Below are 26,368 nucleotides of genomic sequence, written 5' to 3'. Positions count from 1 at the left end.
TCATTGCTGCTACCAGTATGGATCAAAATCCACAACAGGTAAGCAACACACACAAAATGCCGTGGAAACTCGGCAGGCCAGTCCTGAAGAAGGGTCTCAGCCTGAAAAGTCGACTGTTTATTCTTTTCCATGTTGCTCCAGTGTGTGTTGCTTTGGATTTCCAGCATCTGCAGATTTTTGTGTGTTTGTAATTCCACAACAGGTCAATACATTATGTGTAGAGTGTCTCCTTCTTAAATGTTATTTTCAATGGCCAGTTCTTCCATATTATGCTTAATGGCTTTTTTGAATCCTTTCAGACGCAAGACCCCGAATGTCTGTTTTCTTTCCACGCTGGAGTAATCCAGGCTATGGACTTGTCACCACTTACCTATCTGATGGCAACAACAGCACTTGATCGTAGGTGACTTCTTCACTTAAATGTGGCATGATGTAGTTGATATAGTTGATAAAGCCATAGCATTACACAGCGTGAAAAATGGCCTTCAACTATTATTTCCGTGCTGACCATCGACTACCGATTTGTCTACTTTTGGTTCATGTAGGTGATTCATGATACTTCTTAAATGTTGTGTTTCTCCCTGCACTCCCAGATAGTGCTTTTCTGATTCCAACCATCCTTTAGGTGAAAAATAAAATATGTCTTGTTTCCCCTCTGAAGTTCCTACCACTCAGCTTGAAGCCTATACCCTGCAGTTTACTATTTCAACAAACCAACTATTACCACAGCACCTCAAATTTATGACCTCCATCATAAAGAACATCAGGGCGTAGCAGGTGCATGGGACACTGTCACCTGAAGATTCCCCTCCAAATAATGTACCATTTTGACTTGGAAGTGCTTCAGTCTTGTTGATTCTAAATCCTGAAACTGCCTTCCCGGAAGACAATTCAAGAAGACAGCTCACCACCACCTCCTTAGGGCCATTTAGGGGTGGGCAATAGCTGCTAGTCTTTCTAGCAACAGCCAGTTCACAACTATGAAGAATATAATCAAACAAGCAAAATGCTAGGTGAGCTTGGCCCGTCAAGCAGCATCCATGGAAGGAAATGGAGAGATGATAATTTAAGGTTGAGATCCTTCAGGTTGATTAGTTGGGGGAGATGGGAGGAGGAACAACAAGCGGATTTCTACTTTGATAACTGTGTGGTAATTTTGAATAGCCAAACCAGGGTAGGACTTGTACAGTAAATTGCAGGGGACTGTCATATGTTATGGAACAGAGAGATCTGGGGGGTACAAGGTAGACAGGGTGATGCTAGCTTACATCACACAAGGCATAAAAGGAGTAGGGACATTATGCTGCAGTTATAGAGGACACTGGTGAGGCTGCACTTGGAGTATGGTGTACAGTTTTAGTCACTCTTTTATAGGAAAGACATTGGCAAGCTGAAGGGTGCAGAAGGGATTTATAAGGATGTTGCCTGGACTAGTAGAGGGACTAATTTTTAAAAAGAGGTTAGCGATGTTAGATCTTTATTCTTTGGAGCAAAGAAAAATTAGAGGTGACCTTATAAAATTTATAAAATCATGAAGGTTATGGATAAGACAGACAGTCATAGTTATTTCCCTGGGGTTGGGGAGTCCAAAACTAAAGGTCACAAATACAAGATAAAAGGTGAAATATTTAAAAGAGACTGGAGCAGTAACTTAATTACATAGAAGGTAGTGATAATATAAGAGGCATTTGGAGAGTTGCATGGAGGTGAAGGGGTTGGAGGATTATGGGTTGAATGTGAGCAACTGGGACTAGTAGGAGAGATACTGTGTTTGGCATGGACCAGATGGGCTGGAGGCCCTGTTTCCATTCTGCATTACTCCTAACATTCTAACATATCTTAAGTTGCAGAGAAGAGTGAGTGACAGACAGGAGAAAGAGAATATGTGAAATAGCAGTGATGAATGACAGGTCCTCTCTGGTGTATGAACGCTGGACTTATGTGCAGCATTTGGGGGATGATTTGCTGGCTGCTGTTTTGGTGAGGTAATGTGAAATTTAAAAAGAACTTGGGGTCTTTCGGGACTTTTCAGTGGGTTGCAATCATTGTGAACGATCAGGCACTTGGCAAAGACCAATAAATAGAAGCTAGGTAAAAGTGGAGCAGCCATTGTGGGAGCAGATCAATGTTAGAGTTGATTGGTGTTAGAATAGTTAGCTTCAGGCTTTAGCTCAAGAGGCTTAAATGGGAAGAGACAAAGGCCAAGGTGATTTTCTGGTAAATCCTCTTTCTTTGTCTATTAGTACACAACTAGTGCAGTGAGAAAGGGTCCAGGTTTAGTGTTGTGTACTTCATGTGACATTTAGGGACTCTGGGAGATCTTCAGTTTCCCTAGTAACCACATCTGCACAAAGCACATCCAGCGGCAACTCCTTACAAACTGTGTTAAGGAACTGGAACTGCAGCAGGATAGCCTTCAGCTCATATGCGATAATGAGGAGGTGATAGATAGGAGCTACAGATTCAGAATCAGAATCAGATTTATTACCATTGCACTGTGACGTGAAATTTGTTAACTTAGCAGCAACAGTTCAATGCAATACATAATCTAGCAGGGAGAAACAAAAAATAATAATAATAAAATAAAGCATAATAATAAATAAACAAGTAAATCAATTATGTATATTGATAGATTACACAAAGTGCAAAAGCAGAAATACTGTATATTTAAAAAAAAAAGTGAGGTAGTGTTCAAAGCTTCAATATCCATTTAGGAATCGGATGGCAGAGGGGAAGAAACTGTTCCTGAATCGCTGAGTGTGTGCCTTCAGGCTTCTGTATCTCCTACCTGATGGTAATAGTGAGAAAAGGGCATTATTAAGTGTCCTTAATAATGGACACTGCTTTTCTGAGACACCACTCTCTAAAGGTGGCCTGGGTATTTTGTAGGCTAGTGCCCAAGATGGAGCTGACTAGAATTACAACCTTCTACAGCTTCTTTTGGTCCTGTGCAGTAGCCCCTCCATACCAGAGAATGATACAACCTGTTAGAATGCTCTCCACATTACAACTATATAAGTTTTTGAGTGTATTTGTTGACATGCCAAATCTCTTCAAACTCCTAATATAGCTGCTGTCTTGCCTTCTTTATAATTACATCAATATATTGGGACCAGATTAGATCCTCAGAGATCTTGACACCCAGGAATTTGAAACTGCTCACTCTTTCCACTTCTGATCCCTCTATGAGGATTGGTATGTGTTCCTTTGTCTTATCCTTCTTGAAGTCTACAATCAGTTCTTTCATCTTACTGACGTTGAGTGCCAGGTTGTTGCTGTAGCACTATTCCACTAGTTGGCATATCTCACTCCTGTATGCCCTCTTGTCACCACCTGAGATTCTATCAACAATGGTTGTATTGTCAGCAAATTTATAGATGGTATTTGACTTATGCCTAGCCACACAGTCATGTGTATATAGAGAATAAAGCAGTGGGCTAAGCACATACCCCTGAGGTGCACCAGTGTTGATTGTCAGCGAGGAGGATATGTTATCATCAATCTGCGCAGTCTGTGGTCTTCTGGTTAGGATGTTGAGGTTCTAATTGCAGAGTGAGGTACAGATGCCTAGGTTCTGCAACTTCTCAATCAGGATTCTGGGAATGATGGTATTAAATGCTGAGATATAGTTGATGAATAGCATCCTGATGTAGGTGTTTGTGCTGTCCAGGTGGTCTAAAGTCGTGTGGAGAGCCCTTGAGATTGCGTCTACCATTGACCTATTGTGGCAATAGGCAAATTGCAGTGGGTCCAGATCCTTGCTGAGGCAGGAGGTAGTTGCAGTAGGCAGGTAGCTGGGTGACCGTCAAGAGAGAGAAAGGGAACAGGCAGCCAGTGCAGAGTACCGTTGTGGCCATTCCCTTCAATAATAAGGCAAATTGTAGCATATCCAAGTCCTTGCTTATGCAGGAGTTGACTCTGGCTATGACCACTCTCTCAAAGTACTTCATCACAGTAGGTGTGAGTGCAACTGGATGATAGTTGTTGAGGGAGCTCACCCTGCTTTTCTTATGCACTTGTATGAATACCACCCTTTTGAAGCAGGTGGGAACCACTGACTGTAGCAGTAAGAGAATGAAGATCCTTGGGCATGCCCATTATTTGATTGGCACAAGTTTTCAGTGCTCTACCAGGTATACCATCAGGGCCTGATGCCTTGCGAGGGTTCACCTTTTTGAAAGATGTTCTGGAGTCAGCCTCTGAGACAGAGATCACAGGGTCACCAAATGCTCCAGCGATTTGCATAGCTGTAGTTTTATTCTCCTTTTCAAAGTATGCATAAAAGGTGCTGGCTTATCTGGGAGTGAAGCATCATAGCCATTCATAATGTTAAAGTCTTGCCTTCAAGGAAATAATGGCTACAAACTCTGCCAGAACTGATATGCATCCTATTCCGTCTCTGTCTCCAATTGGAAATGTTTTATTTCCACTCTTTAACTAGTCTTCCATAGGTCATACCTGGTCTTGTTGTATAATTTTAGATCACCAATCTTGAATCCTATAGATCTAGCACTCAGCAGACTGCGAATCACCTGGATTATCCATGGCAATGGTGAACTGTCTCAAAGACCATCACCCAGTAGCACTCACATCTATTGTGATGAAATGCTTTCAGAGGTTGGTCTTGGCTAGACTTAACTCCTGCCTCAGCAATAACCTGGACCCAATGCAAATTCCCTATTGCTACAACAGGTCTATAGCTGACGCAATCTCACTGTCTCTCTTCTCGGCTTTGGAGCACTTGGACAACAGCAATTCATATGTTAGGTGGTTGTTTATTGATTACAGCTAAGTGTTCAACACCGTCATTCCTTCAGTACTAATCAATAAGCTTCAAAACCTGGCCTTCTGCAAATGGATCCCAAATTTCCTCATTGGGATACACAGTCAGTGTGGATCAGTAATAAAATATAATTCTCGATGACAATCAGCGCAGTGTACATCAAGATGCATGTTAGCCCTTTCTCTACATTCATGACTGTGTGGATAGAAATAGCTCAAATGCCATCTTTAAATTTATCGGCAGCACCACTGTTGTTGGCAGAATCTCAGATGGTGACAAGGACTGATAGATTGGCTGGTTAAGTGATGTTGCCTCAATAACCTTGCACTCAATGTCAGCAAGACCAAGGAATTGCTTGTGGACTGCAGGAAAGGGATGTTAGGAGAACACACCTCATCGAAGGGTTAGCAGTGGAAAGGGTGAGCAGCTTCGAGTTCCGTGGCATGTCAGAGAGTATAACCTGGACTCAATGCAATAATGCAATCATGAAGAAGGCACTCAACCAGCTATACATCATTAGGAGTTTGAGAAGATTTGGCATATTACTCAAGACTCTAAAAAATTCCTACAAATGTACGGTGGAGAGCATTTTGATTGGTTTTCTTATGGTGGCTCCAATGTGTTGGATCAAAAGAGGCTGTAGAGGTCAGATAACTCCAACATAGGCACAACCCTCCCCATCAAGGATATTTTCAAAAGACAGTGCCCCAGTAAGGTGGCCCTGCTGGTCTGGGTCATGCCTTCTTCTCATTACCATTAGGGGTGAGATGCAGGAGCCTGAAGACCTACACTCAGCATTTTAGGAACAGCTTGCCCCCTTTACCATCAGATCTCTGAGCATTCCATGAACACTACCTGGCTATTCTTCTTTAGTACTATTTATTTATTGGAACAGTAATTTTTTTTGTTATGCACAAACAGCAAATTTGATGGCATTTGTATTTCTGTGATAATAAACTTGATTTTGATTGTGATTCTTCCAATTTAAAAGGTTTGACAAATGTTTTCTGTCCATCATCATTCGAATTACTTAAGACCATTAATAAATTAATTATGAACAAATGTTAGCCTACCCAATTCTATGTAGTTGGTTAATGTAGATACAATTACTGGATTAATGTAGTTATTTCTCATTTCTGGATTTTGACGTGTATTCTATTTAGGCAATTAAATTAGATAAGCTCTAGTGGCACCAATGAAATTAACTTCACTGTCTGAGAGTATTGACAGAGTAGTTTCCTTTTCCCTTATCGCCATCCCATTTGAAGGAAATGTGAATACAGGGAAACTTGTTTTTAAGTTCTATTAGCAAAATATTTTTAAAGCTTTTAGGTTAAAGAATGCTTGCTCAGCATTCTTATGTGATGTCATATGTAATATCTTCAGTGACTACAATACTTAGACTTTTATTATTTAATTATATGAATAGTATGTTTGTGTAATGGATATCTTGATCTTTCTGACCATACCAGCAGATCCTTTTAAAGTTATCAACTTGTAAATGATTTTGACTTAAAACTCCACAAGTTGATGATTGAAATGGTACAATTCAGAAATAATATTGTCATCCTGATGCATGATGTCAAACTGACACATCAACTCTCCTTTTGCCAACACAGGTACTATGGCATTTCTCCAGCAGTTTGTTTTTTTTCACTATACAGCTTTTTGTGATCCTTCTCCATATCCTCTATCTTTATGTATTTTGAATTTATATCTATTTTCCCCTGTCATTCCCTGTGACGAAACATTCCATTGTATAATAACCTTCTGAGTAAAATTGGCTTCTCCTCATACACTGTAGTAATTTTAAATTGATGATGATATTTTCCCACAAAATGCTCACTAGATGAAATACGGGGGGGGGGGGGGGGTGATTGATAAGTTCGTGGCCTAAGGTAGAAGGAGTGAATTTCAGAAAACATTTATTTTTCAATGTAGTCCCCTCTTACACGTACACACTTAGTCCAGCGGCCCTGGAGCATATGGATCCCTTCTTTGTAGAAGTGGTCCACAGCAGGGGTGTTTGATAAGTTCATGGCCTAAGGTAGAAGGAGATGATTTATTAACTTCAAACTTTCTACATTATCACTCAAAGAGTTGAACAGCATGTGCATGTAACGAGAGTGTCTTGGACCTCCAGGTGGTCCACAGCAAGGGTGATTGATAAGTTTGTGGTTTAAGGTAGAGGGAGATGAGTTATACAGCTCTCATTATATGCATGTGCAGTTCAACTCTTTGAGTGAAAATGCAGGAAGTTTGAAGTTAATAACATCTCCTTCTACCTTAGGCCACAAACTTATCAATCACCCCATGCTGTGGATCACTTCTGGAGGTACGACACCAACTTCTACAAAGAAGGGATCCTTATGCTCCACGACTGCTGGACTAAGTGTGTAAATGCAGGAAAAATAAATGTGCTAGGTTTTCTAAAATTGACTCCTTCTAACTTAGGCCACGACCTTATCAATCACCCCTTTTATTTGCTCCCCGGAAAATTGCATTTTAAAAAATAAATCTCAGTTAAATTCCATGATCTTAGTGGATTTAGACATTGCATTCTCATAGGCTTCAATTTTCTCAGTGCTGTTCCACTAGGATCAGATTTCTGTTGTTTGTGATATGACATATGATCTGCATGAAAATGCAGGTGGTCTAATAAGCAAGTTTGAAGGTGATATGAAAATAGGTGGAGTTGTGGATGCAGCAGGGTTATAGATCAGTTGGAAATTTGGCTTGATAAGTGTGAGATGTTGTACTTTGGGATGTCAAATGCAAGGACTCTGCAGAGCATTGACATATTGACAAGCAGGAACACGAGGGCAGAGTATTGGAAGCAGGAACAAGAGGGCAGAGTATTGGAAGCAGGAACAAGAGGGCAGAGTATTGGAAGCAGGAACAAGAGGGCAGAGTATTGTCTGAACGGTATAGAGTTAGGTAAGGGAGAAATGCAAAGAGACCTAGGAGTCCTAGTTCACCAGTCAATGAAGGTGAATGAGCAAATGCAACAGGCAGTGAAGAGGGCAAATGGAATGTTGGCCTTTGTTACAAGGGGAATTGAGTACAAGAGCAAGGATGTCCTTTTGCATTTGTACAGGGCCCTGGTGAGACCACACCTGGAATATTGTGTACGGTTTTGGTCTCCAGGTTTAAGGAAGGACATTCTGGCAATTGAGGAAGTGTAGCGTAGATTCACTAGGTTGATTCCTGGGATGGCAGGGCTGTCTTACGCAGAGAGATTGGAGAGATTGGGCTTGTACACGCTGGAATTGAGGAGATTGAGAGGGGATCTGATTGAAACGTTTAAGATAATTAAAGGATTTGATAGGATTGAGGCAGGAAATATGTTCCAGATGTTGGGAGAGTCCAGTACCAGAGGGCATGGATTGAGAATAAGAGGTCAGTTATTTAAAACAGAGTTGAGGAAGAGCTTCTTCTCCCAGAGAGTTGTGGAGGTGTGGAATGCACTGCCTCGGAAGACGGTGGAGGCCAATTCTCTGGATGCTTTCAAGAAGGAGCTAGATAGATATCTGATGGATAGGGGAATCAAGGGATATGGGGACAAGGCAGGGACTGGGTATTGATAGTGAATGATCAGCCATGATCTCAGAATGGCGGTGCAGACTCGAGGGGCCAAATGGTCTACTTCTGCACCTATTGTCTATTGTCTATATAGATGCAAATCAGGTAGGAAGCTACCTGAGGGGGGATAAAAAGCGGATTGGGTGGTAAAGAAGGCGTATGGCATGCTTGATTCTTCAGTTGAGCCATTAAGTATAAAAGTCATATTACATCTGATTTTGTTTAGGTCACACTTGGAGTGTGTGTGCAGTTCTATTATAAAGAGGATTTGGAAGCTTCGAAGAGGGTACAGAAAGACTTACAAGGATACTACCTGGATTGGACAGTATTAGAGATCAGTAGAGGTTGGACAGATATGGATTACTTTCTCTGGAGCGTTGTAGGCTCAGGGGCAACTTGGTGGCATAATTTAAAAATATAATGGTCAAAGTCCTTTTCCCAGGGTGGAAAAATCAAGTACTGGAGGCATAGGTTTTATGTCAGTGGGGAAATGTTCAAAGACACATTTTTTTTTATACTGAGCTGCCTGGAATGTGCTGTCTGAGGAGTTGGTAGAAATAAATACAATAGCAACAATTAAGAGGCATTTCCAGGCAAGGAATAGAGGGATATGGACTGTACAGGCAGGTGGGATTAGTTAGATGGCAATGGCAGCACCAACATGGTGGGCTGCAGGGCCCGTTCCTGTTCTGTACTCTTCTATCTTCTATTTGTAAAACTGCACTGTTGTCCTATGTATGGCCTAAACAATATATTGTGTAGGATATTATTTTATCATAGACTGTTCTTTATAAACTTCGTAGTGCTCTTGGCTCCTATGTTACTGCCCTCATATTTTCTGTAGCTCCCATCTTTCCATTGAGTGCATTTTCCCCTGTATGCAGATCTTCTTAAAACTATTCTCCCTTAGACTTCTTTGACCATTTTTCTGACCTTTTTTTGAGTCAGCTATCATCCTTCTGAAATCTTCTGCACTTGTCAATCCATAAATACTATTTTGTTATGATGGCAGCAGATTTTCATTTTATGATTCCTAAACTCTCCACCCACACTTTTGTAGAAGCAAGATGTGCCATGTTTTCTTCAGTACCATACTTCACCATATAGTTGAGATGAATTGTGCTTTAGTACTTTTATTTCTGAAAATTGGTGCTAACCTTTTTGCTCAATACAATTTCAGATACAGTGCGCATCTATGACTTCGTGAGAAATGAAGAATTGATAACTGTGAGGTATAGACGAGGTGGAACTGCATTAACTTGGGCACCACTTGTGGTAAGTGAAACTTCCTACATAATAGTAGTGCTTGTTGCTGCAGCTTTTAAGAGATGAAGTAGCTTGTATGAGTTCAGAGTTGGTAGACATGTGCATCTTTTGATACCAGTGCCACTGCTTTGGAGCCCCAAACTCGGGTTGTTGTTCCCCTGCATTCACACATTTGAACATGATATTATGCACTATGAAGGGCCCTGTCCCACCAACCAAAGAAGGGATCACTGTCTATTTCAGGCTGGTTGCTGGCTTATGCAAATTCTGAAAATTGCAAATGCTGAAGTCTAAAATATAAGCAAATTGCTGGAAGCACTCAGCTGGTCAGGCAGTGTTAATGGAAAAAGATATTAGATATCAATGTTAATATTGCTGGTTTATTTATTTCAGTTGTTGGTACGGTTTAACTATTTACAGGTAATTATTGTAAGGAAATAAAAGTGCAGACAATGAAAATATGAAATGTATCAGAAAATGCTGCCAAATCACTTACCAGTTTAATATTACAGGTCAAAGCCCCTTTGTTGCTATGGCACTTAGATGAAGGATAAAGGGTACATGCTTGTACAACAATTTAAATTGCTTATATGCTTAGTTTCAATTGGCATTAGATTCTGCCCAGCTTCTTCTGAGTATCAGGGTCAAGGATGTGTCTGAATGGTTGCAGAAAATTCTTGAGAAGGAGGGTGAATATGTTGGTACAAATAACATGGGTAGAGTGAGAGTTGAAGTCCTACAGAATGAGTATAATGAGTTAGGTCAGAAATTAAGAAGCAGGACTGTGAAGGTGACGATCTCTGGATTACTCCTTGTCCCAGGTGCTATAGTGAGGTCAGAAATAGAAGGACAGGGGAGATGAATTTGTGTCTAAGGAGGTAGTGTATGCAGGAAGGTTTCAGGTTCTTAGACCATTGGGATGTCTTCTGGGGTAGAGGCAACCTGCACAAGAGGGTCAGGTTGCACTTGTACCAGCGAGGGACCAACGTCCTTGCAGAAAAATTTGCTAGTGCTGTATGGGAGGGTTTAAACTGGATTACATAAGAACATAAGAAATAGGAGCAGGAGTAGGCCATCTGGCCCATCGAGCCTGCCCCGCCATTCAATAAGATCATGGATGATTTGTCCGTAAACTCAGCTCCATCTACCTGCCTTTTCCCCATAACCCTGAAGAAGTCTTCAATGACTACCGTCTCGTTGCACTCACATCCATCATCATGGTGTTTCAAGAGGCTCATCATGAGGAATATCAAGACCCTGCTGCCCCCCTCACTGGACCCCCTGCAGTTTGCGTACCATCCCAACCATTCAACAGAAGACACCATTGCCATCACCCTCCACCTGGCTCTAACCCACCTGGACAAAAAAGACATGTACGTTCGAATGCTGTTCATAGACTTCAGTTCAGCATTCAACACAATCATTCCTCAGAAACTGATTGGAAAGCTGAGCCTACTGGGCCTGAATACCTCCCTCTGCAACTGGATACTGGACTTCCTGACTTAGAGACCTCAGTCAGTCTGGATCGGAAGCAGCATCTCCAACACCATCACACTGAGCTCAGTCCACTGCTTTTCACTCTGCTGACCCACTGATGACTGTGCTGCAACACACAGCTTGAACCACATCATCAAGTTCGCCAATGTCACGACCGTGGTGGGTCTCATCAGCAAGAACGACGAGTCAGCTTACAGTGAGGAGGTGCAGCGGCTAACAGACTGGTGCAGAGCCAACAATCTGTCTTTGAATGTGAACAAAACAAAAGAGATGGTTGTTGACTTCAGGAGGGCATGGAGTGACCACTCTCCACTGAACATTGACAGCTCCTGGGTAGAGATTGTTCAGAGCACCAAATTTCAACACCAGCTCCATAGCAAAGAAAGCCCAGCAGCGTCTCTACTCTCTGCGAAGGCTGAGGAAAGTCCATCTCCCACTCCCCATCCTCATCACGTTCTACAAAGGTTGTATTGAGAGCATCCTGAGCAGCTGCATCACTGCCTGGTTCGGGAATTGTACCATCTCTGACCGCAAGACCCTGCAGCGGATAGTGAGGTCAGCTGAGAAGATCATCGGGGTCACTCTTCCCACCATCATGGACATTTACACTACACGCTGCATCCGCAAAGCAAGCAGCATTATGAAGGACCCCATGCACCCTTCATACAATCTCTTCTCCCTCCTGCCGTCTAGGAGAAGGCACCAAAGCTTTTGGGCTCTCACGACCAGACTATGTAACAGTTTCTTCCCCCAAGTTATCAGACTCATCAATACCCAGAGTCTGGACTGATACCAACTTACTGCCCTCTACTGTGCCTATTATACTGTTTATTATTTATTGTAATGCCTACACTGCTTTGTGCACTTTATGCAGTCCTGGGTAGGTCTGTAGACTACTGTAGTTTTTTTTCTGTGTTGTTTTTACGTAGTTCAGTGTAGTTTTTGTACTGTTTCATGTAGCACCATAGTCCTGAAAAACGTTGTCTTGTTTTTACTGTGTACTGTACCAGCAATTATGGTCGAAATGACAATAGAAAGTGACTTGACTTGAATTCCCCTACTATGCAAAAATCTATCTAACCGTATCTTAAATATATTTAGTGAAGAAACCTCAACTACTTCCCTGGGCAGAGAATTCTACAGATTCACCACTCTCTGGGAAAAACAGTTTCTCCTCATCTCCATCCTAAATCTTCTCCCCTGAATCTTGAGGCAATGTCCCCTAGTTCTAGTCTCACCTACCAATGGAAGCAATTTTCCTACTTCTATCTTATCTATCCCTTTCAAATTTTTGTATGTTTCTATACGATCCCCTCTCATCCTTCTGAATTCCAGAGAGTACAGTCCCATAGGTTAACCCCTTCATCTCTGGAATCAACCTGGTGAGCCTCCTCTGCACAGCCTCCAAAGCCAGTATATCCTTCCTCAAGTATGGAGACCAGAACTGCATACAGTATTCCAGGTGTGGCCTCACCAGTACCCTGGTTAGTTGCAGCATGACCTCCCTGCTCTTGAATTCAATCCCTCTAGCAATGAAGGCCAGCCAACATTCCGTTTGCCTTCTTAATAACCTGCAAGCCAACTTTTTGCAATTCATGAACAAGCATTCCCAAGGCCCTCTGCACAACAGCATGCTGCAATCTTTCACCATTTTAACAATAATCTGCACTTCTAGTATTCCTTCCAAAGTGGATGATCTCGCATTTACCACCGTTGTATTCCATCTGCCTGACCTTGGTCTGCTCACTTAACCTATCTATATCCCTCTGCAGACTCTCCACATCCTCTGTACAATTTGCTTTTCCACTCAGTTTAGTGTCATCAGCAAATTTTGCTATGCTACACTCAGTCCCGTCTTCGAAATCATTAATGTAAATGGTAAACAGCTGCACACCCAGCACCGACCCCTGCGGCACCCCACTCACCAACTGGAGAAACACCCATTTATACCAACTATCTGCCTTCTATTGGTTAACCAATCCACTATCCATGCCAATACCCTTCCTCCGACTCCATACATCCGTATCTTATTTTTAAGTCTCTTGTGCAGTACCTTATCGAACGCCTTCTGGAAATCCAAGTATACGACATCCACCTGTTCCCCTCTATCCACTGCACTCATTATGTCCTCAAAGAACTCCAGTAATTTTGTCAAACAGGACCTACCCTTTCTGAATCCATGTTGCGTCTGTCTAATGGAACCACTCCTTTCTAAATATTTTGTTATTTCTTCCTTAATGACAGCTTCAAGCATTTTCCTGACTACAGATGTTAAGCTAACTGGCCTTTAGTCTTCCGTCTTTTGCCTACACCCTTTTTTAAAAAGTGGTGTGACATTTGCTGTCTCCCAATCTGCCAGGACCTGCCCAGAGTCTAGGGAGTTTTGGTAAATGATTACCAATACGTCTACTATAACCTCCGCCAATTCCCTCAGCACCCTGTAATGCATCCCATCAGGACCGGGGGCTTAGCTACCTTCAGGCCCTCTAGTTTGCTCATCACTATCTCTTTAGTGACAGTGATTTTATTGAGGTCCTCACCTCCCATTTGTTCCATAACATCATTCTTTGGCATATTAGACGTGTCCTGCACCATGAAGACTGACACAAAATAGTCGTTCAATGCCTCAGCCATTTCCTTATCACCCAATATTAATTTCCCCTTCTGAGGGACCTACGTTGACTTTAGCCACGCTCTTCTGCTTTATATATTTATAAAAACTTTTGCTCTGTTTTTATATTTTGTGCTAATTTACTTTCATACTCTATCTTCCCTTTCCTTATTTCTTGTTTAGTTGTTCTTTGTTGCTTTTTAAAGTTTTCCAATCCTCCAGTCTCCCACTACTCTTTGTGACTTTGTACACGTGAACTTTTTATTTGATACTATCTTTTATTTCCCTAGTTATCCAAGGCTGGCTCTCCCCACACTTACTATCCTTACTTTTGACTGGAATATACTTTCGTAGATCACTGTGAAAAATTTCTTTGAAAGTATTCCACTGTTCCTCAACTGTCCTACCAAGTAGCCTGTGATCCCAATCCACATTAGCCAACTCCTCCCTCATCGTGTTGTAGTCTCTCTTGTTCAAGCATAATACACTAGTTTTAGATCTAAAACTTTTGAAAGAAGACAGCGAGGCTTTGAGAGAAAGTGCGGCGGTGGCCATTTTCAAATTGCTTCTCAGATCGGAGTTCTGAGAGGCGGGACTGCGTAGGCGCGTGAAGGAGGCCTGGGAAGGAGGGAAGATATAAAAAGAACGCTGCCTTAAGCAACGGGCAGCTTTGTTTGCGGGCAGTGGAGTGAGCCGGGAGCAGAGTGTAGGGCTTGGGCTCAGAGGGCTTAAGCGGAAGAGGGCGCAGTAGGCTTATCTTTTAGTTCTCCTTGTTATTTTCAGTTATTCGGGAAGTATGAGTGTGAGGGCAGCTTGTTGTTCTCGGTGTCGGATGTGGGAGATCCTGGAGTCTCCGAGCTTCCCGGACGTCCACATCTGCGCCAGGTGCGCCGAACTGCAGCTCCTGAGGGACCGAGTTAAGGAACTGGAGCTGCAGCTCGATGACCTTCGCCTGGTCAGGGAGAGTGAAGAGGTGATAGAGAGGAGTTACAGGCAGGTGGTCACTCCGGGGCCACGGGAGGCAGATAGGTGGGTCACGGTCAGGAAGGGGAAGAGGCAGGTACTAGAGAGTACCCCAGTGGCTGTACCCCTTGACAATAAGTACTCATGTTTGAGTACTGTTGGGGGGGACAGCCTACCTGGAGGAAGTGACAGTGGCCGGGCCTCCGGCACAGAGGATGGCCCTGTAGCTCAGAGGGGTAGGGATAGAAGAAAGAGGACCATAGTAATAGGGGACTCGATAGTCAGGGGTTCAGACAGGCGGTTCTGTGGAGGTGATCGGGAGTCCCGGATGGTAGTTTGCCTCCCTGGTGCCAGGGTTCGGGACATTTCTGATCGCATCCAAGATATCTTGAAATGGGAGGGTGAGGAGCCAGAGGTCGTGGTACATGTAGGTACCAATGACATAGGTAGGAAAGGGGAAGAGGTCCTGAAACGAGAGTATAGGGAGTTAGGAAGGCAGTTAAGAAGAAGGACTGCAAAGGTAGTAATCTCGGGATTACTGCCTGTGCCACGCGATAGTGAAAGTAGGAACGGAATTAGGTGGAGGATGAATGCGTGGCTGAGGGATTGGAGCAGGGAGCAGGGATTCAAGTTTCTGGATCATTGGGACCTCTTCTGGGGCAGGCGTGACCTGTTCAAGAAGGACGGTTTACACTTGAATCCTGGGGGGACCAATCTCCTAGTGGGGAGGTTTGCTAGGGCTACAGGGCAGACTTTAAACTAGTAAGATGGGGGGGGGTGGGAATCAATTTGAGGAAACTATGGGAGAGGAGGTTAGTTCACCAGTAGAGCAAGTAAGTAGACAGTGTGTGAGGGAGGAAAGGCAGGTGATAGAGAAGGGATGCACTCAGCCCAAAGATGTAGGGGAGAAGAAAGAAAAGGATAATAAATTTGAATGCATTGTTGGGGATGAAAAGAGAGGAGGAGGTGGAGAGTATCTTATATGTATCTATTTTAATGATAGGAGCATTGTAAGAAAGGTGGATGAGCTTAAAGCGTGGATTGATACCTGGAATTATGATGTTGTAGCTATTAGTGAAACATAGTTGCAGGAAGGGTGTGGTTGGCAACTAAATATTCCTGGATTTAGTTGCTTCAGGTGTGATAGAGTAGGAGGGGCCAGAGGAGGAGGTGTTGCATTGCTTGTCCGAGAAAATCTTATGGTGGTGCTTTGGAAGGATAGATTAGAGAGCTCCTCTAGGGAGGCTATTTGGGTGGAATTGAGGAATGGGAAAGGTGTAGTAACACTGATAGGAGTGTATTATAGGCCACCTAATGAGTTGGAAGAGCAAATGTGTAAGGAGATAGCAGATATTTGTAGTAAACACAAGGTGGTGATTGTGGGAGATTTTAATTTTCCACAAGTAGACTGGGAAGCTCATTCTGTAAAAGGGCTGGATGGTTTAGAGTTTGTGAAATGTGTGCAAGATAGTTTTTTGCAACAATACATAGAAGTACCAACTAGAGATGGGGCAGTGTTGGATCTCCTGTTAGGAAATGCGACAGGTCAGCTGACAGATGTATGTGTTGGGGAGCACTTCGGGTCCAGTGATCACAATAGCATTAACTTCAATATAATTATGGAGAAGGACAGGACTGGACCTAGAGTTGAGATTTTTGATTGGAGAAAGGCTAACTTTGAGGAGATGCGAAGGGATTTAGAGAGAGTGGATTGGGTCATGTTGTTTTATGGGAAGGATGTAATAGAGAAATGGAGGTCATTTAAGGGTGAAATTATGAGGGTACATTATCTTTATGTTCCTGTTAGGTTGAAAGGAAAGGTTAAAGGTTTGAAAGCACCATGGTTTTCAAGGGATATTAGAAACTTGGTTCCGAAAAAGAGGGATGTCTACAATAGATATAGGCAGCATGGAGTAAAGGAATTGCTCGAGGAATATAAAGAATGTAAAAGGAATCTTAAGAAAGAGATTTTAAAAGCTAAAAGAAGATACGAGGTTAGTTTGGTAAATAAGGTGAAAGTAAATCCGAAAGGTTTCTACAGTTATATTAAAAGCAAGAGGATAGTGAGGGATAAAATTGGTCCCTTAGAGAGTCAGGGTGGTCAGCTATGTGTGGAGCCGAGGGAGATGGGAGAGATTTTGAATGATTTCTTCTTTTCAGTATTCACTAAGGAGAAGGATATTGAATTGTGTAAGGTGTAGGAAACAAGTAAGGAAGTTATGGAACCTATGACAATTAAAGAGGTGGAAGTACTGGCGCTTTTAAGAAATTTAAAAGTGGATAAATCTCCAGGTCCTGACAGGATATTCCCCAGGACCTTGAGGGAAGTTTGTGTAGAGATAGCAGGAGCTCTGACGGAGATTTTTCACATGACATTAGAAACGGGGATTGTGCCGGAGGATTGGCATATTGCTCATGTGGTTCCATTGTTTAAAAAGGGTTCTAGAAGTAAGCCTAGCAATTATAGACCTGTCAGTTTGACATCAGTGGTGGATAAATTAATGGAAAGTATTCTTAGAGATAGTATTTATAATTATCTGGATAGACAGGATCTGATTTGGAGTAGCCAGCATGGTTTGTGCGTGGAAGGTCATGTTTGACAAACGTTATTGAATTTTTTGAAGAAGTTACGAGGAATGTTGACGAGGGTAAGGCAGTGGATGTAGTCTATATGGACTTCAGCAAGGCCTTTGACAAAGTTCCACATGGAAGGTTGGTTAAGAAGGTTCAGTCGTTAGGTATTAATGCTGGAGTCATAAAATGGATTCAACAGTGGCTAGATGGGAGATGCCAGAGAGTAGTGGTGGATAATTGTTTATTGGGATGGAGGCCGGTGACTAGTGGGGTGCCTCAGGGATCTGTTTTGGGCCCAATGTTGTTTGTAATATACATAAATGATCTGGATGATGGGGTGGTAAATTGGATTAGTAAGTATGCCGATGATACTAAGGTAGGAGGTGTTGTGGATAATGAGGTGGGTTTTCAAAGCTTGCAGGGAGATTTATGCCGGTTAGAAGAATGGGCTGAACGTTGGCAGATGGAGTTTAATGCTGAGAAGTGTGAGGTTCTACATTTTGGCAGGAATAATCCAAATAGAACATACAGGGTAAATGGTAGGGCATTGAGGAATGCAGTGGAACAGAGAGATCTAGGAATAACTGTGCATAGTTCCCTGAAAGTGGAGTCTCATGTAGATAGGGTGGTGAAGAAGGCTTTTGGAACGCTGGCCTTTATAAATCAGAGCATTGAGTACAGAAGTTGGGATGTAATGTTAAAATTGTACAAGGCATTGGTAAGGCCAAATTTGGAATATTGTGTACAGTTCTGGTCACCGAATTATAAGAAAGATATCAGTAAATTAGAGAGAGTGCAGAGACGATTTACTAGGATGTTACCTGGGTTTCAGCACTTAAGTTACAGAGAAAGGTTGAACAAGTTAGGTCTCTATTCATTGGAGCATAGAAGGTTGAGGAGGGATTTGATCGAGGTATTTAAAATTTTGAGAGGGATAGATAGAGTTGACATGAATAGGCTGTTTCCATTGAGAGTAGGGGAGATTCAAATGAAAGGACATGATTTGAGAGTTGGGGGGCAAAAGTTTAAGGGAAACACGGGGGGGGGGGTATTTCTTTACTCAGAGAGTGATAGCTGTGTGGTGAGCCTGTAGAAGTAGTAGAGGCCAGTTCAGTTGTGTCATTTAAGGTAAAATTGGATAGGTATATGGACAGGAAAGGAGTGGAGGGTTATGGGCTGAGTGCGGGTAGGTGGGACTAAATGAGATTAAGAGTTCGGCACGGACTAGGAGGGCCGAGATGGCCTGTTTCTGTGCTATGATTGTTATATGGTTAACTATTTCATCCTCCATCTGTATGCAAAATTCAGTCATACTATGATCACTCTTTCCAAGAGGGTCCCTGACTACAAGATCGTTAATCTTACCTATCTCATTGCAGAGGAGTAGATCTAAGATAGCATTTTCCCTTGTAGGTTCACTAACATGCTGCTCAAGAAAGCCATCACGGATACAGTCTATGAAGTTCTCCTCAAGACTTTCTTGACCAACCTGATTCACCCAATCTATGTGGAAGTTAAAATCTCCCATGACAACTGCCATTCCGTTTTTACAAGGCTCAGTTATTTCTTGGTTAATCGCCTCCGCCACTGCAATATTTTTATTAGGTGGCCTATAGACAACTCCCACCAGTGATTTTTTTCCTTTTACTATTCTTAATCTCTTCTCAGATGGACTCAATGTTCTGTGTTCTGCTCCATAGATCAACAGGGGATGTAGTGGGACGGACTCTGAGTAGCAACAGGTCAGTAGGCAACAAGTGCAAGTCTAGTTATCAGAATAGCCATGGACACAGTAAAGGCAGAAAAGGAATACTCAGTTATACCGCACTTATTTCGATGCACAAAATTTAACGGGTAATGCAGCCAAGCACGGATTCGGTTTGAGGTTGAGGTGCTATAACCATAACAGAAACATGGCTGACAGCAGAGCAGGATTGGCAACTCAGTACTTGAAGATATAGATCTTCATGCATTCAGGTAACTGAGGGTGGGGGGGGGGTTGCCTTTTTGATAATGGGGGACATAACAGCAGTGCTTAGAAGACATCCTTGGAAATTAATCTATTGAGGCCATATAGGTAGAACTTAGAAACGAGAAAGAGAAAGTTGCTCTAGTGGCATCATATTATAGATTGCCCTCCCCCACCTCTTAAGGTCAGTGGGAACTTGAGCAGGTGTGTAGAGAAATTTAACGTAGTTGTAAGAATAATAGAGTTGTATTAGTGGGAGATTTTAATTTCCCTGGTATTTACTGGGCCTTTAGGAATGTTAAGAGGAGTGTATGGAGTGAATTTGTGAAATACTTCCAAGAAAGTTTCTTGAGTCAATATGCAGACCTACTCAGAAGGTGCATCTCCCCTGAAGGTGCAACAAGCAGGACAAGTAACTGAAGTGGCAGTTAGGGAGTACTTTGGCTCTGGTAACCATAATTCTATTAGTTTTAAATAAGGGTAAAAATAAGGATGGAAAATTTAAAATAGTTTAAAATAAGGATGGAAAAGGATAGGGCAGATCCACAGGTTAGTGCCCTAAACTGGGGGAATTAGGATCCAGCAGAGACTGATTGGATGAGGCTGTTTGAAGGGAAAGGAATGAATAGCAAGTGGAAGACTTTCAAGAGTGTGAAAGCAAGTGTCCAAGCACTTCGTTTTATTAGGGTGAATGATAAACCTGACAAGGTTAGGGAACCTTGGCTGACAAGAGATATTGAGGCTCTGATCAAGAAAAAGAAGGAAGTATACATTGGGGTTAGGCCAGGATTGAGCAACTCCCTTATGACTAAAAAAAATGATTAAGAATACTCTTAAAGAGGGAAATCGGGAGAGCAAAGAGAGGGTATGAGATGAAGCTGGCAGGTAAGTTTAAGGAGTTCTGTAGCTATATTAAGAGTTAAAGGGTGGCTAGGAGTCAATATGTCTCTTTGGAGATCAGCAGAGCAGCTGACGGAGATGGGCCATATTTTTAATGATAATTTTTCCTCTGTGTATGCTGAGGAGAAAGTTATGATTGCTCAAGAGATAAGGGAAACAAATAGAGATATTTTGAAGGACATTCATATTATGAGGAAAAAGGTACTTGCAGACTTGCAGCATATTATGATTGACAAATCCGTAATGTCTGACCAAGTGCATCCTCAGATTTAGTGGGAAGCTAGAGAGGAAATTGCAGAAGCCCTGGTGGAGATATTTGCTTCATTGTTAACCTCTGAAGTTCCCAAAGACTGGAATATGGCTAATGCTGTTCTATTATTTAAAAAAACGGTAACAAGGGCAAGCTGAAGGCTTGCAGGCTAGTCAACCTGACATCCATATTGGAGAAATTACTGGAAGGAATTCTGAGGGACAGAACCTGCCATCATCTGGATAGCCAGAGTCTGATTAGGAGGAGTTAGCATGGCTTTGTGTATGAGAAGTTGTGTCTGGTGAAAGTTTTTGAAGAAGTAACCAAAAAGGTAGAGAAGTAGAGAAGTGGATTCTGCCTCTTTGGACTTTAGCAAGACTTTTGATAAGGCCCACATGGTCAAGGATGACACAAAATAGGAAGTGCTGTATATAGTGAAGAAAGTTATTGTAGATTACTGGGGGATTTTGACCAGTTAGGGAAGTGAGCCGAGGAATGGCAAATGGATTTCAAGATATAAGTGTGAGCTGCAGCTTTGAAAGTCAAACTAGTGTAGGACTTATACTTTGAAATCTTAGGGAGTGTAGTTGAACTGAAGGATTAAGGAATACAAATGTATTTTCACTGAAATCAGCATCACCGGTAGACAGGGTGATGAAGAAGGCGCCTAGTATACTGGCCGTCAGTCAGGGCACTGAATATAGGAATTGGGACATTATGTTGCAGTTGGATAGGTATGTAGAGGAGCATGGCTTAGAGTGATATAGGTTTAATGCAGGAAATTAGCACTGGTGAGGTGAGTACTTTGGTCAGCATGGACTTGCTAGGCTGGAGGGTCTGTATCTGTGCTGTGTTTGTATTGCTTTAAAACTCTGTATCTCTCTGTATCTGCCATTTGGATGTATACACAATCAGCCTTTCTCTGTAATCTGCCCCAAAGAATTCAAGTCATCAGCAGCTGAGCTAATGAGAAACTTGTCCTCCAAACTGTGTTATCGAGGGGTCCATGATTAACTGGTGTTGAGTGGTTTCTCTTTCCACATATGCTGCTTGTTTGACTGAGCTCTTCCAGCATCTCTATTTCTGTTTCAGTCTTTTCATGTGCTCTTTCTGCTTAATTTGTTTCCCTTCAGAAATGTCTGGAATCAGTCTTGTTCCTGCCTGTGTTAATTGCCTAGAATTTGTAATATGTTTTTTTTTGAGCAACCTATGAGCTGCTGGAGGACCTCAGTGGGTCAGAACAGCAACCATGGAGACAATCAGTTAGACTACATACAATCAATCTGTGTACTCAATATAAGCAAATGTGTATCTGTGGCTACACTCAGTTATTTTTTTATTGTGTTTTTCTATGCTGCATGAATCCAGAATAACAATCATTTTGTTCTCCTTTGTACTTTTGTACTGTGATAATAATAAATTCAAATTGAATTGAAATGGACAGTCAATATTCTGGCTTGAGACCCTTCATCTGGACACTGCTAGCTACTACACTTTTTTTTTCCATTTTACTCTTTTTCTTTTGGTCATCTGGGAAGTTCTGACTGCTATTTCCCCATCCTTCTCCCTTCATGGTACTGTACCTATACAGTAGCTGAAAAACATGTGAAGGATTCCCATTTTTCCACAGCATTTATTTTCTGCCAGATTTCAATATTTTCAGGTCAGGCTTGCTTTCATCCAACTGACACCAGCCCTCTCCCAACAGAATTTTTTTTAACATTGGAGATGTCTGTATTCTTTCCCGTAGCAAGTTAACATTGCCTGAGTGGCAGAAACCCTCATCACATCACTGAGTGCTTGCAGAACTGTGGACATAAAGCTGCATAGAAAATCAACTGGAAGTCAATTTTTGTCTACTAAAATTGCCTCCTCCTGTGCCATGATTCTGTGATATAGGTACATAGGATGGCATCAATCCCCGTGGAAGATTCATTTCAAATCCATTTTGTACTGCTGTGCCTGCTGTTGAGCACTCAAGGGCCAGTGTGTTCTTACTGCTTGACTGGGGCACTCAGCTTCATCTTTAGGGCTACCTCAAACAGAGCCTACTACTGCAATGCTCATCAATGGTCAACTACATGTAATTGTTCATTGTGTTTTCTAGTGGTTGCATTTGCTTTGGTTGTTGCTGTGGGTATTGCATTACTGTAATAGGGGCTATCTTATTGGTTAATTCAAGCAATGGAATTCGAATGGAATGTCTATTATCTATAGAAATTCAATGTAATTAAAAAATTGGTATAAGAGGAGCATTCCGAGCAACAGAGCATGAGAGGTGACCTGACAGAGGTGTATAAGATGATGAGTGGCACAGATCATGGCTAATCAGAGGCTGTTACCCAGGGCTGAAATGACTAACACGAGAGGTCACAGTTTTAAGGTGCTTGGAAGCAGGTACAGAGGGGATGTCAGGGGTAAGTGTCAGAGGTAAGTTTTTTATGCAGAGAGTGGTGAGTGTGGAATGGGCTGCCATTTCATTGGACGGTGATGGAGGTGGATAAAATAAGGTCTTTTAAGAGACTCCTGGATAGGTACATGGAGCTTAGAAAAATAGAGGGCTATGATTAACCCTAGGTAATTTCTAAAGTAAGTACATGTTTGGCACAGCATTGTGGGCTGAAGGGCCTGTATTGTGCTGTAGGTTTTCTATGTTTCTATACCACGTTATTTGTCCTTTTTTCCATTAGGCCAAAAGACATAGGAGCAGAATTAGGCCACTTGGCCCATCATGTCTGCTCTGCCATTCTATCTTGGCTGATAGGGCTGATTTATTATTCCTATCAACCCCATTCTCCTGCCTTTTCCCCCTTTATTCTTTCCTCTGCCACTAGGATCTCCCAAGTTAATTATTTTCTAATTATGATTTATAATTTAAATTTTTATTTTATTTATTTCGATTTATTTGGCATGTCATGAGAATTCTGGACCGAAGATATCATGTTATTTCCAGGCATGGCCCATGCATTATTGCTGTTCACTACTGTAGCACAGTGTTAGTATGATTTCCATACTCTAATTGTATAGTGACATAATTCCTGTGAATTGGGGTATGGCATTCAATGGAGTACGGTTCAGAATCTGTCCTTCAGATGGTCTTGAGTTCAAAGTAAATTTTATTATCAAAGTGCATGTATGTCATGAACCCGATGGTTGAGAGGTATTAACTTTCTGAACTTGGTGGTGTTTGAGTCCTAATGCTCCTGTACCATCTTTCAGCAGCAGCAAAAAGAGAGCATGTCCTGGTTGCTAGGAGGATGCTGCTTTCTTGCGACAGTGTTTCATGGAGATGTGCTCAGTTTGGGAGGGCTTTACCTGTGATGGACTGGGCCGTATCCACTATTTTCTGTAAGATTTTCTGTTCAAGATTTTCCATACTATGCTGTGATGCAGCCAGTCCTCTCCACTACACATCTATAGAAGTTTATCAAAGTCATGCTGAATCTCCACATACTCCTAAGGATTCCATTTCTCTAGACCACAGTCCTACCAAGATATCGCTGCTCCACCTTCAGAAGGAGAGTCAAGTTTGCCTGAGGTATTATGTCATCATAGCTTTCCCCTTTATAGACTGCAGTGCTTGAGGTTGGATTTAAGCAACAGGGGATTGACCATGGCTATTAATCCAAAATAAAAATGGCCGAAACAGACCAAAAGAAAAAGAAGTGTAAACGGTATAGTGTGGAGTAGCTGAAATATGGATTTATTCCAGCGCCACACAACCAACAGCAGCTAATGTGTTTGTTTTTCAAATGAGGCAATGAAACAATCCAGGCTCCTTAAACATTTGTAGAAAATAAACTGATAAAGCAAACAAGAACTTGGCTTATTTTTAGTTGCTTTGTGAAAACTTTCAGAAACAGAAAGCACTTCAAAGCATGACTGCTGGCACTTCAGAACAAAACAGTGATGCTTTGTGTGCTTCATACAACAGTTCGTTCGTCATTGCTAAATCTGGAAAAACCCATACAATTGGAGAAGAACTGATTCTGCCAGCAGTAAGACGAGAAAATATAGGAACATTATTAGTTCATTTGGCCCGTCGAGTCTGCTTTTCCATTCATCATGGCTGACCCATTTTCCATGTGAGCCCCAATCTCTGGGCTTTTCCCTTCATGCCCTGAATAAATTATCTATCTCTGCCTTAAATATATGTAAAATAAGTAAGGGAGGTTCTGAGTACGGTTTTGCATAAGTCACCAGACCAAATGATTAAGATGATTCCGCTCAGCAGCAACTCTATTTAAAGACGAATCTACGAAATGTCTGAGAATGTGGAAGACACATTGTGCAACATACTTAGCATAACAGAGTTTGCTCTGCAGTTAGATGAATCAGTTTTGTCAGACAACGAATCTTTGCTTCTTGGTTATGTTTGCTTCATAGAAGATAAAATCATGATTCATGAGCTGTTATTTTCAAGCGACTAGAAACAGAAAGGAGGGGTCAATATTTCTGATTGTTGGGCATTTTTTCAAAGAGAAGGACGTTGCGCTCACCAACTTCCTTGCTTCTGAACTCTTGAATGGAGCTCTTGTTCATTAAAGCTGACCTCACCATCTACCTAATCATGGCCCTTGCACCTTATTGCCTACAAACACTGCACTTTCTGTAGAACTGTAACATAATACTGCTTTTCCCTTGTACTATCTCTGTGCAATTATGTTTTGAGATTATAGTATGGATGGCATGAAGAACTAAGTTTTTTCATTGTATCTTGGTAGATAATAATCTGTACCAAGGATGTGTCAAATCCAGGTCTCAAATATGATGATAATAACTCAGGTTCTTAGAGAAACTCATACTCATTCCTTTCAGTACCCTGGAGTTTTCATCATGGTACACCAGAGGGGTCCCAGTTGTAATTCTCAATTGCATTGCTCTCCAGCAAAACACTTAGATCATCCTTTTCTCTTTAAATCCAGACATTGATTTAAATGGGTGAACAATATAACATTTTCTTTCAAAGTAAACCTTTCTCTGCACAATGAAACATTTTCTCAGGTAATTAACTCTTATTATGAATGACTTCAGCAAACACTTTTGAAAGTTCCTTGGCTATCTGCTTATCAGCATTATCAGCCTCAGCATTTGCCGATACATTTACAAATTTCCAAGAGCCTTAAGCCACATATGATTCACTGTAAAACATCACCTTTCATCCTTCCTAGTTTTCAACCTTTGTTCAGACTTAGTTTTTTCCCTGGATCTGTCATAAGGTTCAGCATCTTGATATTGATTTTAAGTGATATGGTGATTATTAATCTGTTCACAAGTCTTTGCTCACCAGCATATACTGTATAATGATTGTAGACAGTACTTGCAAAAGTCTTAGGCAGTCTAGATTTTTTTAATGGTTTTAGATGGTATGACCTCCATAGAGCCCCGATATCAACATCATCGATCTGGGATTGCATCGTGATACAGAAACAAATAAGACAGCCAGAGTCTGCATAAGAACTGTGGCAAGTTCTTCAACATGCTTGGAACAACCTACTATCTGATTTTCTTGTAAAACTGCATGTCAGTGTGCCTAAAGGAACTGATGCAGTTTTAAAGGCAAAGGGTGGTCACACTAAATACTGATCGATTTAGTTTTATTTTATTGTTTAATGCTTTTTATAGTATTTTTTGATATTTAGTAACTTTTCATTGTTTTTGAAAACATCTTTGTTTTACAGATTTTTTTACATGTGCCTAAGACTTTTGTATAGTATTGTATATTTTCTATAATGCTTCCATGAACCTTAGAATTAATTCTTACAGAATATCAGTGGTTATATTTAGAGTCATAGAATGATACAGCACAGAAACAGGCCCTTCAGCCCAACTAGTCCATGCTGATCCACATCCGCACTTTGGCTAGACCCATTTGTCCACATTTGGCCCACTCCGTCTAAACCATTGCAGTCCATGTACAAACCCCATTTCCAGAAAAGTTGGGATATTTTCCAAAATGCAATTAAAACAAAA

At 41.7% G+C, this 26,368-nt stretch overlaps 1 protein-coding gene across 3 annotated transcripts in view; it reads left to right on the top strand.

Annotated features, from left to right (window-relative positions):
• The window catches only part of LOC132393039 (cilia- and flagella-associated protein 44), a 210,917-nt gene that overhangs the window by 31,831 nt on the left and 152,718 nt on the right, over positions 1-26,368 (top strand). For all 3 annotated transcript variants that reach the window (XM_059967770.1, XM_059967768.1, XM_059967769.1), the window contains exons 11-12: positions 300-399; positions 9,546-9,640. In XM_059967770.1, coding sequence (XP_059823753.1) covers positions 300-399; positions 9,546-9,640 — 195 coding nt within the window. The remainder of the gene's footprint in view (positions 1-299; positions 400-9,545; positions 9,641-26,368) is intronic.

Source organism: Hypanus sabinus, chromosome 4 (genome assembly GCF_030144855.1).
Source record: "Hypanus sabinus isolate sHypSab1 chromosome 4, sHypSab1.hap1, whole genome shotgun sequence".
Taxonomy (NCBI): Eukaryota; Metazoa; Chordata; class Chondrichthyes; order Myliobatiformes; family Dasyatidae; genus Hypanus; species Hypanus sabinus.
Note: the sequence above shows the minus strand (reverse complement) of the source record. Positions and strands in the feature narration are given on the sequence as shown.